Here is a 22,197-nt window from a genome sequence, read left to right on the forward strand (position 1 = left end):
AAAAATCAGAGAAGATGAGGGCGGGAAGTCAGAGTCCAGGAGGGTGGAGGACACTAAGCCTCCTGGCTTCATAATCTCAGCCCACTTCTGAGAAGTCACCGCGGGGGCCTGCTCACAAGCTTTTCCAAAAGAATCATTTGAGTTAATGCCCCTTACGCAACTCTTGGCACATAGTAAGTTCTGCATAAATTTTAGTTTTTACTCAGAATGATTTTCTAAGATGATAGTTACTTCTTTCTATAAAGTTTCTCAATAAATAGCATTTGCTAAGTACAGAACTAAAGGTACAGTACCACAACTCCCTAAGACTTTTTATATTACTACTTTCAAAAATCAGATAAACAAAAATGTTGCCCCTAATACCCTGATTTTTATTTCAGATTAGCGGGCCACCACACCTACCTACACCATGGGTCATTTAGTCTGGCCTCCTCCCCAGGCAGACATGCAGCATGACAGAAAACTAAGGATTAAGTCCTCTAGGAAAGACAATTATGCATTAAAAACTGAACTTCTTTGCTATGATCTTGGGACATGAAAAGTCTAAAGAATGCACGCATTCTGAGTGCGTATATTCCTGGTCCCAGGCCTTGATGCGTCTGACCAGCCGCAGAGAGGGATCAAAGGCATTTATTTATTTACCTAGAGGAAACCAGGTTGAGACAATAAAGATGTTTTATGCTTTGTGTAAGCTGGTTGGTGTCATGATCTCGGAAAATTGACAACATTTTTCTTTCCAGCGAGTCCTGGCATAAATTACTCCTCTTCTGCTAGCGGAGCAGATACCATCTGCACGCTCTCTTCTGTCTCTTTCCGAAGGTGCAGGAAAAACTACAAGAGCTACCCCCAGCTAAGGGCCAAACTCCAGCTGAGCCCGCAAATCCCGAGTCTTCTAACCTCTCGCTCGCAACTCTGTCTGGAGAGGCACAAGCCGTCCTCGCAGCGACACGGCCCGCCCCCCGCCTGGGATTGGCTGCTTGGAATAGCAACAGCCTGTGTCACCGAACAGGGCAAAGCCTTCGGAAATAGAAACAAAGTTGGTCACAAATCACATTGGCTTTGCCCGAAGTTTTTTTTTTTTTTTTTTCCCCTTGGCTCTTCTTTAGCATGCTGCTATGGAGAAAGTGACCAGTCCTGTCAGACGCAGAAGTCGGAGAGGTTGGCCGGCAAGGGGGAGCCTGTGACTGCTACGTGACCATGGTACCTGTTGAAAACAACGAGGGCCCCAATCTGCTGAAACAGAAGGGCGGAGCGGCGGAGACGGACGCCAGCGCCCGGGCCCGCGGCCGCCGGCATCCTCCTTGCACTGGAGGTAAAGTGAGGAACGAGCCGTGCTTGTGTCTCCCTGGGCTGTCCGCGCGCGCGCGCGTATGTGGAGTGTGTGTGTGTGTGTGTGTGTGTGTGTACACGCGCGTGCGCATGTGAGCGCGCTGCCTGCGTGGAGAGAAGGGAACAAGGTCTGGTGGGCTGCCGAGGGTCCCAGAGATGGAAGGCAGTGAAGAGCCAAGACTTACTGGAACTTTGCGTGCTAAGAAAACACCCACGCGTGGCAGGATGGGTCCCCTCGGTTGTGTTAACATCAATGTATAAATCTTTTTCATTTTGCAGAAATTGACCAGCAAGACAGTTTCATTTGTAAGCACACGCATAGGGACACACACACAGTTGCTGTCACAAGTGGACATTGCAACCACCGTTTCTAAATTCAGCATTTTGAGTAGGCTTCATCAAGTTATTAGTTATATAATCAATAAACATAACTTTTGTTTTAATTCCCAGCATGTTTGTAGTGAATGTGAGCATTACTTGGGCCTGCACGCCTGCTTCCCTTGTTCCTGCTTTCTTGGAACAGGCTTTGGAATTGAGGCTTCTTTCTTACTTTTTCCTTCTGGGGGTGGAATTTGGAAATTCATTCATTTCAGTTATCTCTGCTGACCCAAATGCTTGCCTTCACGTCCACGTTTACACTTCTCACAGACACACTGAACCCTTTATCTGCCTCTTCCTCCTCATTGAGTTTGTTCAGAAAGCAACAGAAACCAATTATAATGCAAAATGAAATCAAACACAAACACACATCTCCTGTTTTACTCAGCTCTGCCCTTGATCATAAATGACATCCCCAAGCTACATATTGGAATTCTATGACTAATCTCAAGCACTACATGATTTTTTTAAGAAAAGGCATTAGCCTTCCACCTTGGAATGGATCTATACAAGGGGACTTAAAAAACTCATGGAAAATCTTAAAAAAAAAAAAAACTCATGGAAAAATAGAGCATAAAGATATTTATTTGGTGCAAAAAAACTTTTGACATCTGTGCTGAGTTTTTGCACAAAAGCATTTTCCACGAACTCTTTGAAAACACAGGAATTGGTGTTTGCATTGTAAGTTTGTCTGAGTTTGGGAGCAGAGCCACGGCCCCTCCCATAGGTGGGCAGCCCCAGCTCTGGGATGGAGCTGCCTCAGTCTCCCCTGTTCTTCTCCTCTTGCTTTCCCACTTCTAGTCAAGAATGAGTAGCGGAGGTTCCCTTTCCTAAGGCCCAGTCCTCCCCGAGGTGAGCTGCCCCTGCCCCTAACAGATTGCTTGTTGCTGGCTCACCAGTTCCCTAAGAGCAAGCCAGGGAGACTTTTGGGGGGTGGAGGGTTTAAAGGGTAAAAGGGAACAGGTACAAAGTTCTCTTCTCCAAATTCCTGAGAAACTGAGCCACCGTGCAGTGCAGGTGCAGAGCAGGCAGCAGCGGTGACGTCACCCAAACAAGTGGAGTCGCTGATAAAGTCACAAAGAAGATGAAAAGCAACTGTTCAGGGGGAACCTTTGTAGTGACCATTAAAAATCATTACTTAGTTTTGATATGGCTTTGAAGGCTCTTAAGAGCTGATATTGTACAAGTTCATAATTATCATATTCATAATTATCCTTATGCTCGTAAAAGTCGGGTACATGCCCAAAATTCAACTTAAAGTTCAATTGCTTGTATGCTGTGGTGATGATGTGGTAAATGAATAAATAACATATGTTAATTTCAAATTTAGGTGGACACTTATTATGTAGAAGAGGAAGTCTACATGTTTCCCTAAAATCTCAGCTAAACACAGCTTTGAGTTGTGCTCTATGTAGCTTACATTCAGATCAAGGCAAGCCTTTCCTTATCACTTTTGCAAATTTTCCTACCTTATCTGAAACCTCTCTTGGCACTCAAAAGCAATTATACACTATACACATATATGTACAAATACAACGTGCAGCATTGTTGCAAGATTTGGGCAAGTCACTTCACACTCCATTCATTAACATTAGGGTTGTGTTTTCTGAAGAGGTTGAGAGCTAATGACAAAATATTTATCAAATACTCCTTTTGGCTTATTTATATTTTAAATTTATATACTTTGGTCCAGGAAATTCAGAGTATTTAAAATATGCTCAATAATTTTATTTCTGCATGTGAATGTAGCAAGGTTTCCTTCATTTCTATATGAAAAAAAAATCAAAGCACAAAGAGGAATGAGTTATGTAATCGAAGACAAGGTAATTAAGTCATGTGAGATACTGAAAAATGAAATGAAACCAAATAAAACCCTAACTCTGTAATTGGACCCCCTGAATGCTGTAATACACAATGAAAAATCTTGCCAGGTCTTCCTTGACCAAACTCTGCAACTGACAACAATGCTTTATTTCAATGACTAGAAGCTAATGAACTTAATTCATTTTTGAGAAGCCGTGACTCAGAGCGGACACATTTTTACTAAATTGTCCTGTGTCCATAAATATGTTCTAATCCACCTTACCAGGCAGGGTTGAGCTCAATTTGAAATCCTGATGCCCAGACACAGAAGATACAAATGATGTGAGAAATTAGACAGCTGGAGTGTCTCAGACAAGGAAAACTTCTGGGCAGAAGATGTGAGGTTGGCTCAAGTACATGCGGAGGCTAGTGCAGAACTGACTGTAGGAGGCCCAATGTTCTCTCCTCCAGCCCGGGTCCCAGGCTTCCCCTTAGGAGAGTTCCCCTAAGTCTCCTTTTACCCTCACCAGCTCTGCCTTCTCCTGTCCCATCTGCCCAGAAGGTGAGAAACGAAGAGCTATCATTCTTGTACAAGTGCAGGTGCCCAGGACTGCAGAGAATGCACTGGGAGAGGGCACGGACAGCTGGACTCACAGATGCAGCTGACAGAGCCATGGTCTTGCCTGAGGATGCCCGGGGGGAAGTTTAAGAATTACCTACGTCCCTCAGGGAAGACCCTGAGGCGCTTCTTCTTTGCCAAGCTCTGAGCTCCTTTTTACACCTGGAAGTTGAGCAGGTGCTCAGCAGGTCGGATGTTACCCAAAACAAGCAGGACGTCCTCCCAGGTTTAGCCCAAATGGAGCTCCTCTGCATTCAGTCAGGCCCAGCTTGGGCTTCCTTAGCAACCCCAGGGCCAGCAGTCTGCTGGGAAGCCTGACAGAGGAGCCTTCTGGGAAGACAAAGGCCAATCAGCCTGACCTGAAGAGAGAGGGGATCCTCACTCCAGGGCACTCCCCCGGAATTTGTGGAAAGCCGGGCCTCTGCCATTTTTCCAGGCTTCCTGTATATTAAAAATTCAAATGTTTAAGAACTGTGACCAAAAAAATAGTGTGCTTTAAAAGACACGTGTATTTAATGAATTAACAGTAACAGCAACAACAAAATTTGCGTACATCTTCTGATATGCTCAGGGCAATGACAGGACTCAGAGACTGGTGGATTTAAGAAAGGCTGTCCTCTCTTTTGTTTGGTAAAGAGACCACATGTAAAGATAAGCATCTCCCTTTTCAGTCTAGTCGGCCTCGCTGTGTGATTGTACGTTTAACCTCACTTGGAAATCACAGCAAAAGTTTATGTCTGAGGCTCTGCATGGGTGTGAGGTGCAGGCCAATGGCGCCTCTGGGGCTCCCCGCGGAAGGAGGAACATGGCGGTTTCAGGGCGAACTGCGAGAGCAGGCTCCACAAGCAGACGGCACCACACCCAGAGAGGGCCCGAGTTGTCACTTGCCACGGACCCCCTCTCGGCCGCCGCCGCAGCCGCAGCAGAAGCACAGGCCGCGGCAGGGAGGAGGCTGGCCCCACAGCACGCAGCCAAGTGCTCCAGAGACCTGGGCGGGCTGGGACTAACCGGCTCACACCAGCATGCCTGAACTGGTTTTTGCAGCCAGTGTCCCCGTGTCGCGGTTGTTAAATCTTTTCAGCTTCACCCCAGTGTCTGCCAGATTGCCGGCAGCTCCTGAGGCCGGTGGGGTCCCAGGAGCAGGCCTGGTGGCAGCTGATTGATGGTTCTTCCTTGTGAGTAACTCTCAAAGGAGTACTTTTTAGTGACTAGATCTTACACTGGCTGGGGGAGATAGAGAGAGCTCACAATGAAATGAATACACTCTAAGGCAGCCTAAGGAACCTCAAAGGCGTGTGTGTGGATTAAAGATGAATCAGCCAATTTTAAAATGCTCATTTTAATTGCCGTAGATGTGTGAGATTTTATTTTCATTCGAGAATAGTTCGTTCTGGGGTTAACTTTTGGCCTAGCAGTTAAGGTGCCCATTAAGATGCCCGTGTCCCATATCATACCCAGGTTTGATTCCCAGCTCCAGCCTCTGTTTCCAAGCATCCTGCTAAGGCACACCCTGGGACGTTGCAAGTAATTGTGTCCCTGTCACCCAGGTGAGAGGCCTGGATTGAGTTGGGAAGACTTTGGCCCCATCCCAATCCAGGCGGTAATCAGCACTGGGAAAGTGAACCAGCAGAAGAGAAGCGAATTCTCTCTGCCTTTCACATCAATACATTTTTGAAAAGATGGGTAGTTTTTAAACTATGGTTTCATAGGCAGCATTTTTTTTAATGAGAGGAGCCCAATTACTAGTTAGCTTCAGGATTAAAAAGGTTCTGAGAGCTCCGAACGGCCCTCCATTCATGAGCGATTGGCTTTAGCTCCTAGGAAATACAGCAGCTGTTTACCTAGACTGTGTGAGCAAGAACTGGTTTTATAAGATTACCACGTTAAGCAGAGTCGGAGTTCCCTAGTTCATATTTTTTTTTTGTCATCATGAATTTCCCAGATGGGTGAATTACTGAACAAAATAGCATCAGGAAATCCACTTAAAAGACAACCAAGTTACGGTGGTGAGAAAGGGAAAGTTGGAATGGGCTCCTTCCCAAGGGGCTACTTGAGCAAACGCAAGTGCAAATGAAGGCCATTTCTCATCCTTTCTTTCCTCGAAAAGTACCTGATCTCAGTCAAAGTCACAGAAACTGACATCCCCCCCCCAAAAAAAAACACTTCCCAGGTGAAACTGAGCAAATGTATTCAGAGTAAATTATATATTGTATGAGTTATTTTCTGCTCTATTTTGTTTGCATTGTTGCCCACTGGTGTAATATTCCTTTCTACATCGTTTCACCCTCATTTTCTTTTTTTTTTTTTTAAGATTCAGTTATTTGTTTGAAAAGCAGAGTTATAGACAGAAAGAAGGAGACAGAGAGAGAGAGAGAGAGAGAGATCTTCCCTCTCCTAGCTCACTCCCCAAATGGCCACAACAGCCAGGACTAGGCTGGGCCAAAGCCAGGAGCCAGGAGCTTCCTCCGAGTCTCCCACATGGGTGCAGGGACCCAAGCACTTGGACCACCCTCTGCTGCTCTCCCAGGCCATTAACAAGGAGCTGGGTGGGAAGTGAAGCAGCCGGAACTTGAAATGGTGCCCATATAGGATGCCAGAGCTGGAGGCTGGGGCTATAACCTGCTACACCATAGCACCAGGCCCCACCCTTAGTTTCTACCTTTTCTGCTGGTTTCAGCTGTCTCTCAATATTATACTAATTCTATTCAATTTAAGTAAAAGTAAGAAGACTAAAGAAATCACATCATTTTAATTTTAGGGGCTGTCATTATTTTTGAACAATGATTTCACTTTATAAAATTCTGCCAAATATCAGAGAGAAAAATGCAGTCCTTTGTTTGACTTATAGGATTAGTTTTTTCCTTAAGTAAACCAGGTGTAAATGATCTATACACTATTCATTATGATTCCCTGGCAAGTAATCCCTTCTCTGACAACTCATGACTCAGCTCTGCCTGGCATCCCTGCGTTCTGGGGCTGTTAGCAATGCCCATGTTATTTTCTAGCAAATGTTTCCACACTTTATGGAAGTTGGAGCTGGGGCTATGTACCAAGCTCATTCAGAAACCTTCCCCAAATGACATGTCAGCTTCAGACATGCAAGACCTTTTAAGCACAGAGGGAAATTATTAGGGTCAATTTGTGTAGTGAGAGAGCATCCCCACGCTAATAAAGTGTTTCATTTCCATTGGGGAAACTAAATTGTAGAAACCACAAGATAGAAATCACAGGAAGAATTTTTTTATAATGCAAGCCGGATTATGAGGCAGTGGCAATTTTAAAAACAAAGGAATTCAAGAATTTGTAAAAAGGCATGACTGTTATGCTAGAAACAAGGTATCATTTTATTTCCTTTGCTATCCATAAGAAAGACTGTTTCGATGTTTTTCTATCATATTATGCGATTTTAACTTATAGATGCAGATTAAACAAATTTTTGTTTAATGATTGCTGTGGTCTAAGTGCTTCTGTTACTGTTGTCCTTTCTTTTCTTTACAACCAAGAAGGTGATATTCCCTTCCCTCCCCCACCCCACCCCGTTCACAGAGGGAAACTGAGGTCAAGAACAGTCAACGTCTGCCAAGTGCCTGCTGTCATGCCCCGGGTGCTCTTCTATCTCATTTCTCCTCACAGCTTTATGAAGTAATAATATTATTATCTTTAATCTCATGAATGAGGACTCCCACGAACAGCAAGGTTAAAGTCTCGCTGCAGGTGGTAAAGTCTAGCTGATAGATTCGAGATCAGACCTCCACCAGCTTCCTCCTGGAGGGAATTAAGGCCACCTGGCACAGGTAGCACTGATTCCAGGTGGTAGCACAGGGATCTGAAACTCTGAATCCACAATCCAGCCCAGCCTTTTGCCTCTTGACTAATAAGACCAGCCAGCACTGATGTTTCTACTTCCTGATCAATCTGATTTGGAAATCTGGGTATAAGTTACACTCATTCAAAACTTGATTGCATTCTATTTTAGTTCCCTAATTTTCCATGTAATGTCTTTTTTCTATAAGATTATAAGTCTCTTTGATAAAACACATAAGCATATTCTTAGCAGAGCTCCAAGCTGACTGATGGTATCTAGAAAGTTCTGTGCAATTCATAATAGGTAGGAATGGTACATGGGTACTTCAAAAGGTTTGTGGAAAATGGAATTAAAAATAAGTTTATTTTGGTACAAGACATTTTTGAAACCTGTGTATTTTCTCATAAGACACATTTTCCATGAACTTTCCAAGACCCTTCATATTTGCAGTTTATACACATCAGGGGTCACATACATGCAGCACAAGTACCACCCTCTTATGCCCTCAAATCCAAAAGAAACCTAGGAAGCCTCTTACCACAGTGCTCACTGTGGCCACCGAGGCCGATTATGCTGACCATCCAGATAAGCCTTGTCCAGCAGCCTCTGTGCCCACAACAGTGCTGGTGCTTAGTGCGTGCCTAACACTTAAAGGAGAACCTGAATGAAGAACTGTTTGGTGAGCTGAACTAGAGCGCATTTTAATTCAGTGCATACTTACTGGCTGCCTACTGTGGGAAAGACACAGTACTGGATGCCTCATAGTAAGAAAGATGAGCAAGACATTATCCCTGCTTGCAGTTTTCCCCAATTCATCAGAAAGATGAGAATCTTAATGATTATAAGGCAATCTTTCAGCAAAGTTCAGTGCCTATTATGAATCAGATAAAATGCTAGGCCCTGGAGTTTCAAGGTAAACAAGAGGCATCAGTGCATTGCAGAAGCTTATTGCTGACTGGGCAGGAGACAAGGGGATTAGGACTACTTCAGTAGAGGTCGTGTCCCGACTGATAAAACTATTGTGCACAGAGGGATGCTCAGCTAGTTTTTGCAACCTTCTGGAAGACTGTTTGACTAAGATGGGTCAGGAGAGTAAAAGGGAGGCCAATGTGCTTACAGAGCGTTCTAAGCAGAGGAAATAGCTTGTGTACAAGTTTGGAGAAGACAGAGGGCATGTTCATAGAAGTCTAAAGATCCCATTGTGATGGGAGCACCGAGTGCAAAGCAAAATTCTCTGTCTCTCTGTTGCTCTGTCTGTCTGCATTTCAGATTTTAAGTTTCTTAAAACTTCTGTCAAATCCACCATAGAGAATGCTTTGGAAACCAAGTTTCTTAACATGGCTTCCTTGGCTTCTCTCTATGCCCAACCTACAACCTGACAACTCATCCTGACCTTTTTCTCCACTTCTATCTTTCAGCACTCTTTGCTGGTTTTATTGTTGTTAAGTGTCCTCTCTTTTTCCTTCATCAGAATTCTCCCTTTGAATGATGAAGTATCTCAACCCCCTCCCCCCAACTCAAGTCCACCTCTCCATTATCCACACACCTGTGAGCATCTCTTTTAACAGCCAGTGGCCATAGGGGTCTTTTTCTTTTTTAAAAATATTTATTTAATTTATTTGAAAGGCAGAGTTACAGAGAGAGGGAGAGACACACAGAGAGAGGTCTTCCATCTGTTGGTTCACTCCCCAAATGGTTGCAATGATCCGGGCTGGGAACCCGAAGCCAGGAACCAGAGCTTCCTCCAGGTCTCCCACGTTGAGTGCAGGGGACCAAGCACTTGGGTCATCCTCCGCTGTTTTCCCAGGCACATTAGCAGGGAGCTGGATCAGAAGCAGAGCAACTGGCCTAGATCTGTTGCCCATATGGGATGCCAGCGCTGCATCCCAGGGTCTTAGCCCACTGCGCCACTGCACTGGGTCTTAATTTTAGTAAATAAAATAATCTTCCAAAAGAATCTCCACCCACAGGCTTTCCAATATTATTTATATTTTTCCCACTTCATGCCCCTCATTAGAGAATTTTAAAATCTGTAGGAGTGATTCTGAGCTATGTTTGAGTATGCACACTCCATCTGTACTTTGCAGTTTTATACTTATTGATTAGAAAATAGAATGATAGAAAGTTACCATGTTTGCAGTAGCATGTGACATTAAAAGAATTTTTAATTCTTGAAATTTTGCAGAACAAGTAAATATTGCCATTTTTTTCTGACATTAAATAATCCCCCATGAGCTAAGAATCTTTGTGAAGGTTTTGGATTCTCAGAAATCCATAGCTTACCATTTCATGCATTGAGAATCTGTACTCCAGGAACATCAGAGTGTTCTCCATCAGAGACTGCTGGCTTGTTCTCCAGATTCACCCTCTTAACCGTTTGTTGAGTATCTCCATGAAAACTTGGAAAAACATGCAACATCACAATAGCAAGGAAAGCCAGAATATTTGTCAATAGAACATAATAACAAATAAAATGCAGATGTGAACTTATCCTATAAGATCAGATAGTCAAATGTTAGATTTCTACCCACTCACTCTGTGCAACCTTACTTTGGAGACCCAGAACTTTCACCATCCAGGGAAAGGGAAGATAACTACACACAGCCTTAGAATCTCTGCCTAGGTTGTTGGGGGGGGGGGGTGAGGCCAAAAGTTTTTGCCCTATAGCCTAACTCTTTCCACCATTTTGTCATTTTTCCTTGTCTTTCTATACCTGTTCAGGGACTATAATTTCCAGGATTGCAACAACTCTGGGTTGAATAGGAAAGAAGGTAGCTCACTGCATTTTAGAAAACAAAGCCATCGTTATGAAGAGACCAAGCCTAGAAGAGCCACTAGGCTGGTACATTCCACACGTTGTAGTTTGGCATTGCTGATTTTAATCAATCAATTAATTAATATTAATACGTTTTTTAAAACAAAATGTTTTTTAAAGTTATTTTTCAATTCAATTTGTTTGAGAGGCAGAGAGAGAGACAGAGGGAGCACTCCCATCTGCTGCTTCACCCCCTAAATGTCCACAACAGCCAGGGCTGGACCAGGCTGACACCGGAAGTCAAGAACTCAATCCAGGTCCCCAATATGGGTGGCAGAAACATAACTACTTGAACCACAACCTGCTGATTACCAGGATCTGTGGTAGCTGGAAGCTGGAATCAGGAGAGGATCTAGTACAAGAACCCCAGTCCTACAATATAGGATGCTAGTGTCCTAAGAGTTGATTTAACCACTGGGCCAAATGCCCATCCCAGATAGTGTTTTTGATAAGCAAAGAACTACAGACTTCTTTAAATAATTCAGAAAAGATAGATCTCATTCACAGTCAGGGAATCAAAAAGTAGAAACAGTCCAATGCAACTGCATCATACAAATAACTTCCAGACATTGGAAGTTTGGCTAGCAGTTGTGCACATCAATTGTGCCTCTAGTTCAAGACTAAGCTTCTTATTGCAACCAGATGACTGGAGCAGGTGTGTCAGATGTGGAACACGCAAGTCATTTCAACTCTCTTTTGATTTTCTGTCCTTCCTATCTGGGTAACTGAAAGATACGGTACTTACTTCCCAGTGTCTCTGGCAGCTGGATTTGGCCAGCGATCCACTGGTTGTGGTCAATGAGACAGTAGGGTAAGTCTTCCAGAGTGCTTTTGGAAAGTTCTCTCCCTGACAAAAAGGGAGAGGCACAAGAGGTTAAGCTCTTTGCCTTGAGCTTTCTCCTAGCTTCTCCTGCCTTTGGATCTGATTGTGTGAGAACATTTTTCCGGGAGTGGTGGCATTCACCTTGCACATATGGTGAAAGCCAGTGTATAAAGGACAATGCTCGGAGGAGGAAAGGATACCAGTATGGGTGGAGTGTGAATTCTTGGAGTCACCAAGCCCAATGAGAGCTTCTTGTTAATTAAACAATAAAAACCATTATGTGCTAAATCTGTTTTCCAGGTTGTTGGGTTCTACAGTCAAAAATATCGTAAGTGATTTGGGGGCTGAATAAAGGGGATGCAGCAATGTTCTTACTGGCAAGTACATTCACAAGCAAAGGAAAAGGGTGCAGTTTAGGATTTCTTCTTAGAGAAAACATAAATATATGTTCAAAAGCACCTGACTTAGGCTCTCAATATAATCTTTGAAAAACAGAGTATGAGAAAAGATCTAGGACATCTGGCGGTAACACCAAACTGAGGTGAAGATAAAACCAGCTGAGAAGTGAGATGCAAATAGACCTTAATAAGACATACAGAGTGGGGAGAATAAAACTGCATTGCAGAACTGTCAGAAGTCTGTGTTGGAGGGGTCAATGTGACAAGCTATTCAAGGGTGCTGACAAAAAAAGAAAAGAAGATAGAGGTGAAAAAGGAAATGAATATATATATATATAAATAACACAGATGTAATTATGATTAAATAAATAGGACAAAAATTACCAAAAATCTTGGAAGAATTTTGTTTTGTTTTGTTTTGTTTTTTAGCAGAAGAACTCAACAAGTAGCAGAAAATGCAGAAGAAGCAAGCACCCAGATCTATCCTGGGGAAAGTTTGGAGTTGAAGGAAGGATGAAAGAGAAGAAAAGAAAGAAAGAATGCAGGTCATGTGTGAAACAGGCAGAAAGGGATCAGGAGCAACCTCTCCAGCCCATAGAACTGGGAGACTACTAGCTTCAGGAAACTGTCTATGACAGCACTGCTATTGTATCAAACCTGGGTTTGGAAAATTAAAAAAGAGAGCAAAGTTCCTCTTTTTTTTTTTTTTTTTCTCTTTTCTCAGAGAGGTCAAACATGGTAGGGATGGAGGGAGGATGTTTCTGTTGACCAACCTTTCATTGTGTGCTCTGGTGAGGGTTGAGAGGGGCAGGATGGTAGTTATAAAACTGGAAAACATCATACTTAGTGAAATAAACCAGTCACGAAAGGACAAATACCGTATGTCCTCCCTGATCTGTGATAACTAATAGAGCACCTAAGAAGTAATCTATAGAAGTGAAATTGACACTTTGAGATGCAATGACTTTGAACAGCCCTTGCCTCCACTGTTGAGGAACAGTTTTTTTTTTTTCATACTATTTATTGAAATCTTTACATAGTATTGAGTTAATCTTATGTGTATACAGTTAATTGAAAATAGATTTAAGTAAAAAATAAAAATGGGAGTAAGAGAGGGAAGAGGAAGAAGGGTGCGAGTGTGGGTGGAAGGGCGGGTACAGTGGGAAGAATTACTATGCTCCTAAAGTTGTATTTATGAAACACATGAAGTCTGTATACCTTAAATAAAAGGTTTCAGTGAGAGGGGGTAAGGCAGGGATGTCTGGCTTGCAGACCACATAAGATCCATGTAATCATTTGATCTGGCTCTCCCAAGGCAACCACAGGTGGGACTCAAAATTCAATAAGTCTATAGTGCCTATTTTTTTAAGTTGGTATTTTGCATGACCCATGAATAATGATGAATAATGTTATAAATATTCGAATGGCCCTTGACAGAAAAAAGGTTCTCCACCCCTGATAGATAAAGGCTCGGTTCCAATATTTACCACTGCAACGTCATCATACATGGTTCAACACAGACAGGCAGCACTTGGGACCTTTGGCAGGCTGGAAGCACCACACCAACCACTCTGCATGGCTGACCCAGGGCACCTGCTTCCTGGGTCATTCTGTGGGCTCCACTGAGTACAGCCTATGACACACACACTCCTGTTCCCAAGGGGCCCCCAATCCAAGGCAGGAGACAGACATGACTAAATGTTGTAATCCAGGTGCCTAGGGCCATGAGTGCACAGGCAAGCAAGAGAAGAGAGATTAGTGGTAACCCAAGAAGTGCAGTCTGGAAAGATTTGGTGGGGAAAGGTTTGAACATGTGAGCTAGATCATCAAAGATGAGTCAGGGTTCCCGAGGCTGTGAGGAAGGAAAAGGACACTGAGGTGAGGGGGAGCAGCATGAAGAGAAGCACAAATCTAGAGAACAGGAAAGTATGGAAGTCTCTGGAAACATCAAGTGGTGCTGATGGCCCACAAAGCGAGTACCTGGAGACTGATGTGGAGCCTGAAAACCTGGCTTACTGAAAGGGGTTGGGAAACACTGACTCTGAAGGAGTAGAGAACAGCTCCACACACGAGGCTGAAGGACAGTAAAGTGAAGATATCCACAGGACAATGAAATACGGTACACTGTGTCACCCCCTCACCCCCAGCAATGATGCTGTATTGACTAAGAATAGTGTTGAAAGCTGTGTAGAAATGCTGACAGCATGCTATTCCAATGCTAAGAGTTATGTAACTTGAGGGTCCTGTAGGCCAAGCATTTCATAATACTAAGTGCTAACCCTAGCCGGAAGATACCTCCTTGGGAAAGAGAGGAGCAAGGGTCAACACTGGGGAGTGCTTCTTCCCATCATTCATTGACACAACAAACCTGGATTCCTTACTTTGTGCCAAATGACTAGAGATGACAGATATGAGTAAAACAACATTATTGCCTTGAGAGAACTTTTGGTACAATAGCAAAGACAAGCAGGTTAATAAATGCCTTAAAGTGGACCAGGATTCTGAACATGCACCTTCTGGGCAGGGTGGCGACACAGAGGGGCTGGGACAGGGCAACAGAATCCAGCAGAGCAGGATCAGGAAGCATCTGAAGGGTGGGTGGTGCTGGAGATGATTGTGGAGTTGGGATTAAAGTCTTTCTGAGAGAAGCACCCATAACAGGGCAGACTGCAGTGGCAAGAGCATTTGGGAGACAACCATGAGTTTTTCCTGCCCAAGATGTGAAGTTGGGAAGCCTGTATTGTGACTAAGCGAGTTACACTGCAGCTTGGGACTCACATGCCATATTGGAGTACTGATTTGAGTCCCAGCTGCTCTGCTTTTCCAACCCTGCTTCTTGCTAATGTGCCTGGGTGGCAGCAGCTGCTGGCCCAAGTGCTTGGGTTCTTGCCATTCATTTGAGAAACTTGAATGGAGTTCTGGCTCAGGCTTCGGCATGACCCAGCCCTGGTTACTCCTGGCATTTGGAGAGTGAACCAGTGGACAGATCTCTGTGTGTGTGTGTGTGTGTGTGTGTGTGATTGAGAGAGAGAGACAACTTTTCAAATACATAAATAAATCTTTTTAATAATAAAAATTAAGTAGTAAATCTTCTAAATTTGTGAAACATTTGCAATTGGTCAAGCTGTGTGATTACCTGGCTGCCTGCCAAAAGAACCTGTGTCTGAATGTTTTGCAGCCTGCTGTAAGGTTTAGTGAGCTGGCAAGGGTTTATTGTGTGGCCATAATAGGCAAATGGGGAAGAAAGCAAAGAAGAAATCAGGCAGAAACTCAAATATGAAAAATGGAGCGCTGTATTCAGTGCTAGTTACAGTCGTGCTTTCATCTGACTCGCAGGGAGCAGAGACAATGGGGCTATTGTTGTGGTAGCCCAGCCTGGAGCAGTCTGGGGAGTGCCACCTGCCCTTGGCGCCCTTGTGCTGAGTGTCTTTTGCATCAAGCTTCAGGATTTCGATCACATCTTCAATAGGAACAGTTAGGAACAGTTCTACTTCATTACCATAATAAAGAATTGTCGTAGCATCGAAAGACAAGCTGGAATCTTCCTATTGCATCTGCTAGTCTTCAAGCTAAGCAGCAAGAAGACACAGTAGAAGCACAACTCAACAGTTTGTGGGGACCCAGTGATGTCTACAGATAGCTGCAAAAGTCTTCCCTCCGGCATGCTGGGGGAGAAATGATTTGTAACAGAATGGCCCCCAGGAAGCAGAGGCGGGAGCAAAATGGCCAGGGGTGCTAACATGAGCATGATGGTCAAGGGCAGACTGTCTGACTTCAGGACTGAATATCTTTGGAAAAGCACTAATTATGGACCCTCATCTAATGCTTTCCTGTAGCACTCCCTGCATCTCCTCAGTTCACCCAGCCACCCCAAACTCTTACAGCTATGTTTAGACAAAAGCAAACTCACTTTTCTCCAATTCCTTCAGACCACATCCTATCTCTTTCTTTCTGCTCATTGCAGATTTCTTGGAAAAGTTATCTCTACTCTCTGGCATCCATAGAATGACATCTTGCTCTTTCATCACTGTTAAACAGCATTAAAATAAACAGCCCACTCTTTATGACTCTCTTCATTGTTTTTACATGAGAAAGTAATACCAGGAAAATTTCCTCTGACGAAGTCTTGAGGTATCACAAGGATAGGGACGCAATCTTGGAAGCATTAGGGATGGTCCTATACTCCATGTTAGAATGTAAAGTCCCAAATGAACAGCCCAAGTGGAACCCCAGGGGTCCAAAGTATCAGAAGTAAGGTGAGTGGGGAGGTTGGTTTGGGGGCAGTAGCCCTTAAAGCATTTAATTGGGAAGATAAATAAAATTGAGACAACTAGGACTTCACCTTAATTCTGTGACAAACAAACCTTTGTTGACAAACTCTTCATGTGGCACTTGGATCACAGAATGTCTTAGTGCAAGTTACTAATCTTTTGGAGGCAAATTGCCTATAGATAAGTGGAGAGACTAGACAGAAAGATAACATTGTTGGCTCCTGAATCTCAAGTGAAGGGAAATACCATTTTCCATCCAATGAAACAGGAAAACAAGGAAGGTGAAGGAGAAAGACAAGTGGCAAGGACAGCTCCAGCTTCAATTTTCTTAAATCCTTAACTCAGTGTCCCTGGCTGCCCTTGTCACTCCAAATACCATTCTGGGTCCTTCAGTCAATCTGCCTCCATGGAATGTCATTCTCCAAAATCATTTATTTCTCAAATAAGAACTCCATAGAGGTGGGTGTTTAGCCTAGTGATCGGGACATCCACATCCCCTACTAGAGTGCCTGGGTTTGAGTCCTGATTCCATCCCAATGCCAGCAACACGCTGATGGACACCCTGGGAAGCAGCAGGTGGTGGCTCAATGAATTGGATCCCTGCCACTCATGTGGGATACCAGGATTAAGTTTCCAGCTTCTGGGTATTAGCAGAATGAACCAGGGGGTGCTCTCTAAATAATTTTTCTAAAAGAAGCAAATTAAAAAATAAAGAAAAAGGACATCAGAGACTAAATACCAATTGTTAAAACACACATCCTAATCACATCCAGAGGCAGGCAGTGTGGAGCAGTGGGTTATGCTGCTGCTTGGAATTCCTGCATCCCATATTGGAAAGCTGATTCAAGTCTTGGCTACTTGGCTTCCAATCCAGCTCCCTATTAATGTACCTAAGTAGCCAGTGGATGATGGTCTAAGTACTTGAGTCCCTGCCATCCACATGAGAGACCTGGATGGATTTCCAGGTTCCTGACTTTGGCTTGGCCCATCTCTGACTATTGCTGGCATTTGGGATGCGAACTAGTTAAGGGAAGATCTCTCTTGCTCTCTGTCACTCTGCCTTTCAAAAAATGAGCAAATAGTTTCTGGAAACACATCAAAACATAAGTGAACAATGGCAAGCAGAAATAAGAATAATTCCATTCTCATACAAATATGAGGATTTGACTTAATTTTTCTTGTGGAAGAGGAAATTGTTGCTTAGGATTTTAAGATCATATGAGAAGAAGAATATGTGGAAACTGAGGACATGAATGAAGCTACAAGAGGGTACTCTACAGTGATTTTATGTGTGAGCAAGTAAAGCAGCACCTTATAAATAATACATAACAGAGATATCACCAGGATGATAAGTATCTTGGAGGCAAGGATCACATCCAAAATGGAACTTCGGTTTTTTTCCTCCTCCTCTCATTGTCCCCTAAAACCAATTCTATAAAGCTTTCATGTGTTGGTATATTATGTTACATAATATATAGTACTGTATTCAGTTAATATAAAGCCATAAAATTATCCAATCAGCTGCTCAAGCCAAGAGCTATTTTGTCTTCTGACCCATCTCCTTATCATCTACCTCCAATTCATGAGCAAATACAATAATTTTTATCTCCAAAAGTAGTTTTGAAAAAGGTATATACTAATCTCCAGTTGAACTGTGAACACTCAATCTAAGCTACTATCATCTTGTCAAAACTAAGGCAACAATTCCTTCTTGCTACCAATCTTCCGCCTTGAAGAACTATTTTCCACACCACAGCAGTAGTAGTCTTCAAAGATAAGAAACTCATAATATCAATGCCCTCCATACCATTCAGTGAGTGTCAATACCATTATACCTAGGATAGAACAAAGAGTTGTCACTATGACCTGCAAGGCCCTACCTGGAGTGTCCCCTCTGTATCTGTGCAGGGCCAGAGGAACCAAGCTATTTGAATTTCTAATCCAATGCCAATGCATGAACCAGGTGGTATTCTTGTTCATTCTGTCTTCATCATCTGTTGCCTGCTTATTTGTTATGGTTTCTGCTCTAAAACTAAAAACACCAACAAGATCAAAGATAGGCAACTGGACTTTTAAATGTCTCCATACATTTCACCCTAAACAAGAAAGAAAAATTATTTTTCTTCTATAGCTAATCATTTTTTGTTAGTGTATTATTTGACTATAGTTGTATGTTTAAATTCAGTGTTATGAAAGTTGTACGTTAGGTGTCTTCTCCATTGGGGTGTAAAATGTCTAAAATAACAGTTCTGAACTGACCTCTGTGTCTGTGCTTTCTGCCTGTAGGTTGCAGCCTGTTCACCTTCCTGTCATCAGTCACCGCTGCTGTCAGTGGACTCCTGGTGGGTTATGAACTTGGCCTCATCTCCGGGGCCCTTCTTCAGATCAAAACCTTACTGGCCCTGACCTGCCACGAGCAGGAAATGGTGGTGAGCTCCCTCCTCATTGGGGCCTTCCTGGCCTCCCTCACTGGAGGCGTCCTGATAGACAGGTATGGAAGAAGGACTGCGATCATCTTGTCATCCTGCCTACTTGGACTTGGAAGTTTAGTCTCGATACTCAGTTTATCCTACGTGGTTCTTATCATGGGACGCATCGCTATAGGGGTTTCCATTTCCCTCTCTTCCATTGCCACTTGTGTTTACATCGCTGAGATTGCACCTCAGCACAGAAGAGGTCTTCTTGTGTCACTGAATGAACTGATGATAGTCATCGGCATTCTGTTTGCCTATATTTCAAATTATGCATTTGCCAATGTTACCCACGGTTGGAAGTATATGTTTGGTCTTGTTATTCCCTTGGGAGTTTTGCAAGCGATTGCAATGTACTTTCTTCCTCCCAGCCCCCGGTTTCTGGTGATGAAAGGAAAAGAGGAAGCTGCTAGCAAGGTTCTTGAAAGGTTAAGATCCGTCTCCGATACAACAGAGGAACTCACTATGATAAAATCCTCCCTGAAAGATGAATATCAGTATAGTTTTTGGGACCTGTTTCGTTCCAAAGACAACATGAGAACCAGAATAATGATAGGCTTAACACTGGTTTTTTTTGTACAAGTCACTGGCCAGCCAAACATATTATTCTACGCATCAACTGTTTTGAAGTCCGTTGGCTTTCAAAGCAATGAGGCAGCCAGCCTAGCCTCCACTGGGGTTGGGGTGGTCAAGGTTGTGAGCACCATCCCGGCCACCCTTCTTGTAGACCATGTTGGCAGCAAAACCTTCCTGTGCGTCGGCTCCTCTGTGATGGCAGCTTCATTGCTGACCATGGGCATCGTGAATCTCAATATCCACATGAACTTCACCAACATCTGCAGAAGCCACAGCCCAATCAATCAGTCCTTGGATGATCCTGTGTTTTATGGCCAAGGAAACCTATCAGCTAGCAACAACACTCTCAGGGAGTACCTTAAAGGGATTACTTCCCACAGCAGGAACTCACTCATGCCCATGAAAAATGACATGGATAAAACAGGGAAGATGACCTCTGCATCCTTATTAAATGCTGGACTAAGCCAGACTGAATCCCAGACAGTCACAGACCCTGCAGACGTCCCAGCTTTTTTGAAATGGCTGTCCTTAGCCAGCTTGCTTGTCTATGTTGCTGCTTTTTCAATTGGCCTGGGACCAAGTAAGTACTTTATTTTTCTTCCTTCCCTCTATCCCCTCATGAATATTATTGTATTTCTTTTGACCAATCACAGCATCCTACTGCTCTAGTACCTTGTATTCATGAGTACTAGAGGCAAGGTAAGAATCGTATTAGCCATTTGATGCTTCTGCAAATGTGGAAAGCACGCATGGATTATATCTGCTTCTGAAAAATGCAGGGCGAGTATTCAGCTGAAGGGTAAGTTACCTATTATCAGTCATTTGAGGCTACGCTTTCTCCAGATGATTGGGGATGAGTCATCCCTGGAAGAGTAGTTATTGCCCAGGGGAATCATATGGTTTTATGAATGCAAACTTTGCTGGGGTAACATTTTCCTCCACATCATCTCTGAGTTTCTTCATAGGTGGAAGAAAAAAAAATCAAGCATTTAGCTTTTCTTAAAGCCACAATAATGGATGCATTCCAGTAATACTTATGAAAAATAGAGGTAAGGAGGGTTAGGAAGAAGGATGTATTATTTCTTTGAATACATTTTATTCACAGGAATAACCTCCCAGGGCACTTTACTCTCAACTATTAAACAGAGCTATAGGAGTCTACTCACCCCCTTTCAATACAACACAAACAATTCACAGGGAGATAGCCACAAGGTTGCTTTATTTAAACAGTAGATTCCAATAACAATTCTTTAGCTCTTCTATGGGCAAACTTATTAGAGATGGACTTGCTAGAATAGGCTATTTGTTCTAATCTTTTAAAAAGTGTTTATTTTTTATTTATGTAAGAGATAGATAGAGATCTTCTGACTACTGGTTCCACTCTCCAAATGCACACAACCACTGGGGTAAGCCAGGCAGGTTGAAGCCAGGAGACTGGAACTCCATCCAGGCCTCTCATGTGAATGGTAGGGACTCAAGTACTTGAACCACCATCTGCTGCCTTCCAGGGTGCCTTTTGTTCACCCCACTGGAAAGGAACGTGTTTAAAAATCAAGGATAGTCTCTCTCTGATGCTCCCACTCCCCTCTCCCTCTGTCATTCTCTCATGCCTCTCTTTCTCTTCTCCTTTCTCAGTCTCTCCCTCTCTGTTACAGAGTTGGTTTTGAAATTTGCTTATGAGGACCAAGGAGGTAATCAAATTGGCCTAAGTAAAAGAAAGTGTTGAAGATTCAGGACCAATAAAAAGACATAGTCCAAGTTGAAGGGAAGAAATTTCGTGGAGGAATGTAAATCTCTGATGCCAGGGGCAAGATAGTGTCTCTGGAAAGAAAGCCACCTAACAGCTTGCTCTAATCATCCACTGCTAACTCATTAATGATGCATCTACCCAATATGTATTGAGTGATTCGTTTTATAAAAACTCTGATAAATGCTGCAGAAACAGGAGTGGACAAAACAGACACTGTCCCTGCCTTCAAGGAGATGGCACCTGAGTAGACTGAGCTACACTCTGCATCTGCTTCTTTCTGGTCAACAACCTGCATGGGTAGCCTTCCTAATCTTAGTTAATTAATAGCTAGACTTGTACGTGGCTGATACCTCGAGTCTCCTACCTTGACTCCATCTCCTCATTTTGCTGCTTCTACACCCACTTGTGAAATATCAATTTCTAGATATTGACTTGCTCAAATTCCATAGGAGGGAGGAGGAGCTGATGAACCCTGCTCTTTGCCATATCTGAGGAGGCAGTTCATACCTAGTCAGCTGTGGCAAGATTGGGTCCTATTGCCCATGCATAGATGAACAAAAGCTGGCCCTTCCTCAGGCACATGAGTAGACACGTGAGAATGTGCCCATAGAAAGACTGTGCATGGGCAGATAGAGAACGTTGCCATGCCATCAGCCTCTGATCTCTTACTTGTTCCTGAACCTTGACCTTGCTTATTAAGACTTAACAATGATAAATATCATTAACAAGCAGTTTCCTGTAAGCAAGTTTCTATCACTATCAGGATTCAATTATCACTTGAGTGAATCCTCTGACACTCTCATGAAATTTGATCAAGCATCTCATTTATATTTTTACTTTAATAAACTTTTCAAAGTCTAACAGAAGAGCAAGATATAGGTACTATCTTGTACCAAGGAATACCTTAACCTTGTTTATGAAACAAAGTTCCATATTAACAAATTCTCTAAGTCTTCTTCATTAGGATAAACTTCGATGGTAGTTATTGATTCACTGATTTCCTTTCCAAGCATCTTCCCCCCCATATATTCATTGTAAAGCTAAAAATATTTCCTTTTCATGTCAATTTTCTTGATCCAGTCTTTTGAAATATCAAAAATCAATTAAGAATCTGTCAGTAGAAAGAAAGGATACCTTCTTTGTTGTAATTCAGTAGACC

At 43.1% G+C, this 22,197-nt stretch overlaps 1 protein-coding gene across 1 annotated transcript in view; it reads left to right on the forward strand.

The window, feature by feature from the left end:
- The first annotated feature begins 980 nt into the window (after window positions 1–980).
- The window catches only part of SLC2A12 (solute carrier family 2 member 12), a 59,779-nt gene continuing 38,562 nt past the window's right edge, over window positions 981–22,197 (forward strand). Inside the window, 2 exon segments of the mRNA XM_002714749.5 lie at window positions 981–1,312; window positions 18,528–19,868. Coding sequence (XP_002714795.3) covers window positions 1,198–1,312; window positions 18,528–19,868 — 1,456 coding nt within the window. The 5' untranslated portion in view covers window positions 981–1,197.

Source organism: Oryctolagus cuniculus, chromosome 5 (genome assembly GCF_964237555.1).
Source record: "Oryctolagus cuniculus chromosome 5, mOryCun1.1, whole genome shotgun sequence".
NCBI classification, from domain to species: Eukaryota; Metazoa; Chordata; class Mammalia; order Lagomorpha; family Leporidae; genus Oryctolagus; species Oryctolagus cuniculus.